Raw genomic sequence first — 10,348 nt, 5'->3', positions numbered from 1 at the left:
ACTACAGCCGACTTTTTGTGTTGAATCTAGCCACGTTGGCCGTCAACTACAGCCGACTTTTTGTGTTGAAACTAGCCACGTTAGCCTTCAACTGCAGCTAACATTTTGTGTTGAAACTAGCCACGTTAGCCGTCAACTACAGCCGCCTTTTTGTGTTGAACCTAGCCACGTTGGCCGTCAACTACAGCCGACTTTTTGTGTTGAAACTAGCCACGTTAGCCGTCAACTACAGCCGACTTTTTGTGTTGAAACTAGCCACGTTGGCCGTCAACTACAGCCGACTTTTTGTGTTGAAACTAGCCACGTTAGCTGTCAACTACAGCCGAAACTTCCAAGAATATGCATTTAATCTAAGACGCTAACAAAGATGTGATAAACAATATGTATTAAACAACAATTCAATGGAACAAACAATGAAAGCTTGCCGCCTCAGATTCTAAGTGATCGAATATTCTAAATAACTGAATAGGTTGAAATCAATGTAACTATCTCAAAATAATAATATTGTTGAGTTAAAACCTAAACACAAACATATATATATATATGGCCACGCAGTTGCAAATGACAAAGATAAAAATAACTAACGTTAGTTAATAGCTAGCGTAGTTGGATACATAATCATATCACTTACATATCCATAGCTATTCAACCTTGAAGTATGAGATTTGGTTAAGTAGAACGAACCCAGTTATTCAACACACTAACGTGTAAGTTTCAATTTCAGTGTTCAGCATCCAAGTTATCTGATTAATGTTTCTACTTCATTTGTATAACGCACACCAATATATTTCACTCAACGAGATTTCATTTTTTCTGTACTTGTGTAACACTCATCCACGGCTAGGTTCGAACCTCGTCTGAGACGAACGTTTCCTTTATTTACATACATGAAGGAGAGTAATAGGTTGCCCGCGTGTTTCCAATTGCCAGAAGGCTTGCCGTCGCTGTTCAGATAAGTTAGCGCTCATAAAGATGAGGTATGACAAGGCGAGTAATTTAGGATGAAGTCTTATCACGTCAGCGGTAAATTAATATTGCAATTCGTACTTCCTTGCAGCAAAATGAAATCCACAGCCGAAACGAGTTTATTTCCAGTCTCATAGAGATGATTACGAAGAGTAAAATACCAATAGATATATTGATGAACATCACATGAATTAAAAACCAACAATCAGGAGGGAAGGTAAAACGTTTTTTAGGAGATTTATTAAGTATGTGACCGGATCAAACACGAAATCTAGATGTTTTTAAACAAACTCTGAGTCAATAGTTTGTGATGTAGTGTATATATTAATGCACCGGCGTGTCGCCACAGATTCAAACTGTGACGTTTCAGGCGACATGTTTAGCACCTATATATGTTTCATATACGGTAAATTCCCGATCATTTGACACAAGTTGACTTATGAACATAGATGTCACAGCATTTTTCGAGGAAAGATCTTTGTACAGCGAGATTGTTAACAATAAATAGTTAAATAATATAACATTTCGAAATAGTTGTTGTTGTATAGCACAAAGCTACACAAAGGGATATCTGTGCTCTGCCCACCACGGGTATCGAAACCCGGTTTCTAGCAATATAAGTCCGCAGACATACCACTGTGCCATTGGGGGGGCAATATTTTGAAAAAAAAGGAGTCTTATTTTCCACTGATATGGAAAACTCGCATATGGGTCGGATTCTTTACAGTAGGTGTCTGTGATTTTTGGCGATAAATTTCAAAAATAAGCAAACAGCATACAATCCACTTGTTTTTAAAGGATATGTTAAAACAAGTAAAATGTATATACAAATCTTCGTTACACTGCTGGTTATCACATTTGTATCCAGAGCTTTATATATTTGTCTCCTTTTCGTCAACGTCCACAAAGACTGGTTCAATTATTTTAGAACAGAATTGGCAAAACAAATCATTTTTATGTACTCTGTTATTACAACGCAATCTGTGATAATTTCACTTTATAAATCGCCACTATACACTCTTTATCGCTAAACTTACAATCACGTAATCTAGATCTATCTTTCGAACTCAATTTTCTACGCATACTTATACCCTGACAGAGATCTAGAACGTTCCACATACAACTATAGATATTATGATACAATAATACTCAATTAAAACAACAAGAAAAACTCAGAAGGTTCTAGTAACATAACGTAATAATATAACAATCACTGATTCTCAACAATTGAACCACATAAGATATGATTCGTAAACAGTTACGTAAACAAAGATGCCATAAACTGTGGATTCTAAAAATAACTAGATTTAACACCCACGCTAGACTTAAACTGAAACCGTTGTGTATACCTAACACATGGGTTTCGAAACCACACCATCAACTAATACAGTGCAAAGTTCCTGTCCAAAAATAAAGGCTTGTTTGCTTTGTTTCCTTAGAACTTCCTACAAGACTACACTAAGGATATCTGCGCCTAGCCGTACTAAAGAAAAGATAAATATACAATTGCACTAACCGCCATTCTTGGGCTATTCTTATCTGACCGAAGCGTGAGAGTTGACCACCACTTTTATAGCGCAACAACAGCTCCAAAGTGCGGAGTGCGTTTTTGCAATAACGGGAGACGCAAATCAGGAACCCTCGAATTCATAGTCAGGGCATAGCAACTACTAGGCTACACCTGATTAAAAAAGTGAAGGCAATGGTTGCAAAATTGAGTTTTCTGACCCAAGAAGCCGTTGTGATGAAACTCGACAGTTCTTTTGATACCGTTCACAAGATTCCAGCAGTAGTTCACAAAGCTTCTAGCAGTAGTTTACAAGATTCCAGCAGTAGTTCACAAGATTCTAGCAGTAGTTCACAAGATTCTAGCAGTAGTTCACAAGATTCCAGCAGTAGTTCACAAGATTCCAGCAGTAGTTCACAAGATTCTAGCAGTAGTTCAAAAGATTTTAGCAGTAGTTCACAAGATTCCAGCAGTAGTTCACAAAGCTTCTAGCAGTAGTTCACAAGATTCCAGCAGTAGTTCACAAAGCTTCTAGCAGTAGTTCACAAGATTCCAGCAGTAGTTCATAAAGCTTCTAGCAGTAGTTCACAAGATTCCAGCAGTAGTTCACAAAGCTTCTAGTAGTAGTTCACAAGATTCCAGCCATTCCTTAGCGTTAGTAGTTGGTTTCACGTGAGAAATGGCCGAAGAAACTGGAATCACAGAGATCCCATTCGACCACATTTCTGTCAGGACCAGTAGACTTCTGTGTCTCTGGTCTGCCTGAAAGTGGCCTCAAAAGCAACACTACATGTAAGATGGAGGGTCTGTAGAAAGTTGTCAAAATATGTGGTCTAGGATTGGCTTTCCAATTGCTTGTTAGAATAGCAACCGCAGCGTCGACCAATATTGGGTAGTCATAAGCATCTGATGGAGCAAGCAGCTCCAAAAATAACTTGGTATCTAATGGAACATTGTTAACATAAAATGTGATTATACTCAGTAACAGGCTGGATAACGTGACATTCTTAATGATTGATTTTTAACCAAGAACAAACATAATTGTAGATATCAGTTTTCTTCCACTAGAAAGGCAGAACAGGACTGAAAATAGTTACAGTTAGACATAAGTAAGGAAGAAACCATATTATACAAGTCAACTGTATTTGCTACAGGGCCAATCTCAGTTTCCGCTGTTTATTTATTAGAAAATATTGAACTTTTAAGTTTTGTTATTACAATTTTAAACTCATTTTCTGAGAACCGTTTCCAGCTGATTCACGTTTCATTTGCTGATATCAATCGATTTCGCTCTTTGTTTATTTTTATTATGCATTAGAACAACAATGATTACCTAAGTTTAAATCAAAATCAATATGTCTTCTTTCAAAGAAAGGTAGCCAGATGAGGCAGATGCTAAGTTCGCGACTTAAATCCACCTGGTGGATCAGCGGTAAATTTGAGATATAATAACGCTAAAAATCGAGGTTGGATACCCGCACTGAGCAGAGTGCAAATGCTCCATTGTGTAGCTTTACGCTTAAAACACAAACGTATGTTTACTACAACTAATAATAATACAGCCATCAGCATCTTTAGTTAAACGCGGCTATTTCAAACTATGAAAGAAACAAGATCTTAAAGAATACTTATATGCACGAATGGAATTTACAAAGTATTATAACACGAGTTAAACTTAATAGAATCATATTGTTGGATTTTCGGTTCAATAATGATTCTGTTGTATAGACTGAGTTAATATACTGAGTAATAGTGTCAACAGATCTATGATAATCCATATCACTGTGAATTATTTCAGCACCTGAATAAAAAGACAAGTTACGAGATTCGAAGACACTGGAAACACCAAAGTTTGTTACTAACACACTAATGGCTGCAATAATCGCTGTAATAGAAACTCTATTTTCCCTGAGACACCACGAAGATTTTGTAATAACAAGCCATAAATGATTGGCACTTTGGAAAACTCATAAAACTATTTTAGTAACAATCTTTCATTTCTAGAAACAGAGGCCGAGAGCTTTCTAAGAAGAGGACATAAAGCTTGTTATTAAAATTAGATAGCTAGGAGTCAACCCTAAGAACAGAAACTAAAGCTTATTATAAAAATGGGTGAGCTCGGAGTCAGCCCTAAGAACAGAAACTAAAGTTTGTTATTAAAATGGGTTAGCTCGGAGTCAGCCCTAAGAACAGAAACTAAAGTTTGTTATTAAAATGGGTTAGCAAGGAGTCAGCCCTAAGAACAGAAACTAAAGCTTGTTATTAAAATGGGTTAGTTTGGAGTCGGCGCTAAAAACAGAATCTAAAGCTTGTTATTAAATAGGGTTAGCTTGGAGATGGCCCAAAGAACAAAATCTAAAGCTTGTTATTAAAATGGGTTAGTTTGTAGTCGTCCCGAAGAACAGGACCTAAACCTTGTTATTAAAATGGATTAGTTTGGAGTTGCTTTTAAAAATAGGGCCTCCCAGTGGCACAGCGGTATGTCTGCGGACTTACAACGCTAGAATCCGGGTTTCGATACCCATGGTGAGCAGAGCACAGATAGCCCATTGTGTAGCTTTGTGCTTAATTACAAAGAAACAAACAAATTAAAAATAGGACCGAAAGCTTGCTGTTGAAATAGATTAGCTTTTATACGGTTCAAAGAAGAGGACCGAAAATTTGCTGTTGAAATAGGCTAGATTGGATACGGTTCGAGAAGGAGTCTTAAAAATAGGACCAAAATTTTGTTATTAAGTTTGAACGTGGTCGTAGCGTTGAATCGTTTCAAGCCAGTAAGAAGTAAGTTAATGCATTAATAGTAGTCAAGTAATACAAAATTCAACCAAGATTCTACTGTCTTAACACGAGAAGAATAACCAACGAGAAGGTTGATTTACAACAGAGTTTAAAACGCTTTGTATTTCTGTGTCCTTTGTTGTGTTTTAACTGTCAAAGGCTTTTTTTTGCCTCTTGTCACTAAAACTGATCGGCATCAAAGAATACTGCGTCATAAATGAACCACTGAGAGTTTAAATGTGTGTTAATGATCTTTAGCAAGACTATGAACGCTATTTTTCGTACATTATATAGCACAAGTTAGTGATGAGAAAAGAACCAAGCGCGGCCCAGTTGTTAGCGTTCCAGACTAGGGATCTGGGATTCCATCATGGTTTTCGTTCGTTACCGTGAACAAAAAAATCACGCTCTGCAATTTTGTAATATGAGTAACAATCAAATCCTACTATTACGGTTGACAAATATAGGCCGAGAATTGGCGGTGGGTGTGTTGACTAGCTGCCCTTTCTCTACCTTGTCGTATCAAAATTAGGGCCAGCAAACACAGATAACTTTGCATGAAATTCAGCAAACAATCGGGTGATTTTCGTTTATCGTAATAACAATCACTACACTCATCTTGACTATTTTGCATTATATAATCAGTCCAATGACGTCAATATTATTCTGTGACGTCACAATGCAGCTTACCAAATCCTTACCAGAACGTTTGAAATAAAACGTTGTGATATTTACACGGATACTTTACGCATTTCAACAAACAATGTAAACTGTATAAAACAAAAGAGCAAAAAAACGACTCAAAATAATTCATGCACACTTGTAAAATAAGTTGTTTCCAGAACATAAATTATAAGACACAAACACACATACACAAATAATACAAAAGTCATGTATATAAGCGCACAAATATATATTAAACACGTCACAATATATATGTATGTGCACTTAACTCCTTATATAATGAATAAATTTTGACCGCAGTATCTTTGAATGTCAGGGGGAAATAATTTTATGTATATATATATAATATGTACTGATATTGCACAATGTACATTACAATACTTAATGTAGTAAATACCCTGATATTGCACAATGTACATTACAATACTTAATGTAGTAAATACCCTGATATTGCACAATGTACATTACAATACTTAATGTAGTAAATACCCTTTTCGTTAAAGAAATGGTTAATTAAGATTTTTCATTTAATGTATAATTCATTTCATACATTTCGAACAATTTTTTAAATCACGAAAGGAATTGCTAACTAGTAACCGAGGACATCATTTAGAAATTAAAATTAACGAACTTAATTAAGAATGTCGATAGACTTTGAAGTAACATCAGTAACTCCTCTCGTAATCTAATTAATAAATTCTTTGACCTACGTTTATGATAGAAATAAAACTCCTTTTCTCCAGTGAGAATTACATACCAACTCTCTCGGTGATCTATTTATCCATTATTCTCTAGCGTTTAATCAAGAAGGGATACCGAGTCTAGTTTCCTCTAATTTTTAATTACGAATGTCTTTTACCTAAAAGTAAAAGACACTTTTTGAATTTCTCTCAGAACGTTAAAAAAAAAGCTACTTTTAGTTATTACCCAGAATTTAGTTTAAATGGAAATTTTATTAATGGATTTAGTCAGCGAATTCAGGTTGAGTTCCGAAACTAACAAATTGTACTTCCTTCAATACCAAGCGTTATTTGGTGTTTCTTTTAGGAGCAATATACGTATGGTATTTCCAGATCGGGTTACACTAACTCTAGAACTGATTACATTTTCTTTAGACCTGATGACACACAATTTAGATCTGACTATTCTACTCTTTAATGGAATGACAATTATCCTAGATCTTATGACATCTATTCTAGATAATATCATACTTTCTCTAGATCTAATTACACTTACTCTTTAAAGTAATGGCACTTATTCCAGATCTGATGACATCTATTCTAGATAATATCATACTTTCTCTAGATCTAATTACACTTACTCTTTAAAGTAATGGCACTTATTCCAGATCTGATGACATCTATTATAGATAATATCATACTTTCTCTAGATCTAATTACACTTACTCTTTAAAGTAATGGCACTTATTCCAGATCTTATGACATCTATTCTAGATAATATCATACTTTCTCTAGATCTAATTACACTTACTCTTTAAAGTAATGGCACTTATTCCAGATCTGATGACATCTATTCTAGATAATATCATACTTTCTCTAGATCTAATTACACTTACTCTTTAAAGTAATGGCACTTATTCCAGATCTGATGACATCTATTATAGATAATATTGTACTTTTTCTAGTTCTGGAAATAGTCTTGTATAAAGAGTTGTTACAATTTGTGTGGTATACCGAAATGTTACACAACTGTTTTGTCACTGAAACCCTATTCAGTGAACTTCTCATACTACTGTAGCCATAGTTAGTGTCTGTCTAGAATAAATCAATATAAGACATTTCTACAAAGAGTATCGGTAAGATATGACAAACTATTTTGAATAAACGTTTGTTTTTGATACCAATTGACAAGGACTGTCTTGCGTCATTCATTGTTAGCCATCGTCATTAAACCTCTACTGTTAAAAACAGACTTTTCATCCATTATTGGTTACTATTCTCAATTACTTATATGCAGGAATTGTATTATATCGTCGGCCCCCCCAGTGGCACAGCGGTATGTCTGCGGACTTACAACGCTAGAATCCGGGTTTCGATACCCGTGGTGGACAGAGCACAGGTGGCCCATTGTGTAGCTTTGTGCTTAACTACAAACAAACAAACAAACAATTATATCGTCCATTGTTAGTCACCTTTCACAAAACTTCTATTGTTAGAGCCTGTGTTGTATCATCCATTATTAGCCACAGTCATTAAACCTCTACTGTTAAAATGTTTTTGTATCAACTATTGTTGATCACTATTCGGAATTATCTATAGACAGGAATTGTCTTATAACGGCCATTGTTAGTCACCTTTCACAAAACTTGTACTGTTAGAGCCTGTGTTGTATCATCCATTATTAGCCACAGTCATTAAACCTCTACTGTTAAAATGTTTTTGTATCAACTATTGTTGATCACTGTTCTGAATTATCTAGAGACAGGAAATGCCTTATAACGCCCATTGTTAGTTGCCGTTACGAAACTTCTTCTGTTAGAGACTGTGTTGTATCATCCATTGTTAGTGGGTGTTCTAAATCATCTACTGTTAGAGACTGTGTTGTATCATCCATTGTTGGTGGTTGTTCTAAATCATCTACTGTTAGAGACTGTGTTGTATCATCCATTGTTAGTGGGTGTTCTAAAATCTAAATCATCTACTGTTAGAAACTGTTCTTTCACACCTATCATATGCAATGTCTTGGAATGAACCCTATTCCTGGCGTTATCAATTTTCATATGTGCGCATGTATATCTGCGTACTTTAATATAAATCCTGCTTCCATATGTAACCAAATGACTTTCGTTATTATATTACTTAATCTACTGGTGGAATGAATAAGCTATTCGTACAAAACAAAACATATGGCTGAAGAGTGAAGATAAGAAAGTTCAAAAAGATAGCTGATCTTTACCTTAAAAAGCCGAAGTATGTTTGCGACCATGACAGATACAGAACTAGATGACGCCCCTATAACCCCTACCACCGGTTTCTGGGGGTTGTATATCGGTTTCATCCCATCTTCACAGCGGTACTGAGATTCGTCCAAGGTGGTCAAAGATGCCTTTACGAACTCCATGCTCTGTTCCAGTGCGTACGTATCTTGAGAGCACGTGTCAAGAATGAAAGTTCCCAGGGTGACGTTGGAAAGAAGGTCCGGGTCCTGGTTGATTTGGTCTAAAGCGTACAACATAGCCTCCATCCGTTGAATTCCTTTCTCCTCTTTAATTAGTCCGCAAGATTGGCTTGGGTCCGCAACAGCTTTTGCCTCATGCATGGGAAATAGTCCCCCAAGAATAAAATCCCCATTCAGCTTCAGCTGTCTAGTTTTTGTCGTGCTAGTGGAACACAGAGCCAACGACACCAAATTCACGATCATTAATCTGCATATCATGTTTTTAACTATTTATTACAAAAATAAAGGAAGTAACTCCTTTTATTTTACTGCATAAGTTTTCCCAAAGCTTATTCCGTTTTGTGATAACAAAGTTTACTTAAAATATCGTGAGTGAGAAAATCCTTGTATTATTTAAAGTTAAAAACCAAATGCTTATGCTATTAAGCCTAAACAAGTAAAGTTTTTTTTCACTCTAAATTTATTAAAGAACTGATTGCTCCGATGAATAAATTATTTTGAATTATTCAAAACTAAAAATGCAAGAATACAAAAAAGGGGCACGAGACATGCACGACTTTTATAGTCCCGAACGAAGTACAGAAACGGAATGACAGTAACTAAAAGTTCCAATAGAGAGCCTTACATACGTGATAGAACGTGAGCACGCACCTTGCTTTTGGTTGGTGCTTCGTTCTTAGCAATGTGCGCGAGTTGCTTTCCTGAAACATCCTGAAATTCTATGACAACCGGAAAATTCTGATATCGCGTCTTTCCGATGTTCTCATATCAATATTTTTAGTGCAACAACCGATTCTTAGAATCGCACAAGTGATACCGAACCTTTTTAATATCAATAATACAAGGAATTTCCTACATCTTCTATGTGTGTACAGTTCCAGTTAGCTGGTATTAATTGGAGTTGAAAATGTACGAGAATGAATATGAAAGGTGTTGCTGAACGACTCGTTATGTTACAATATGTTTAAAACGATTCTTACAAATGAGAATGGTGAAAAGTTCGAGATCACGAGGAGCTAACAAATACAATTTGATTAAAACACGGAACAGTCGGAATTATTAAAACAATGCTTTTAGTTGACGGAGGTTATAAGGCCCGTCACTCGAATCAAATAACGAATTCGATTTATCTTTAGATCGTGTTAAGAACTGCACCCTTCCACTCAAATTACGACCGAACTCTTCAAACTAAAACAAAAAGTAGTCGAAGCGATGATAACATTTTATTTCGCTATTTCTTCGGATAATGACACATTGTTTTGTGTTTTTAACGAC

At 35.7% G+C, this 10,348-nt stretch overlaps 1 protein-coding gene across 1 annotated transcript in view; it reads right to left on the bottom strand.

Annotated features, from left to right (window-relative positions):
- The window catches only part of LOC106459876 (metabotropic glutamate receptor 7-like), a 108,685-nt gene extending 99,047 nt beyond the window's left edge, over positions 1–9,638 (bottom strand). Inside the window, exon 1 of the mRNA XM_013919548.2 lies at positions 8,852–9,638. Coding sequence (XP_013775002.1) covers positions 8,852–9,331 — 480 coding nt within the window. The 5' untranslated portion in view covers positions 9,332–9,638. The remainder of the gene's footprint in view (positions 1–8,851) is intronic.
- Between the last annotated feature and the right edge of the window lie 710 nt (positions 9,639–10,348).

Source organism: Limulus polyphemus, unplaced genomic scaffold (assembly GCF_000517525.1).
Source record: "Limulus polyphemus unplaced genomic scaffold, Limulus_polyphemus-2.1.2 Scaffold673, whole genome shotgun sequence".
NCBI lineage: Eukaryota > Metazoa > Arthropoda > Merostomata > Xiphosura > Limulidae > Limulus > Limulus polyphemus.
Note: the sequence above shows the minus strand (reverse complement) of the source record. Positions and strands in the feature narration are given on the sequence as shown.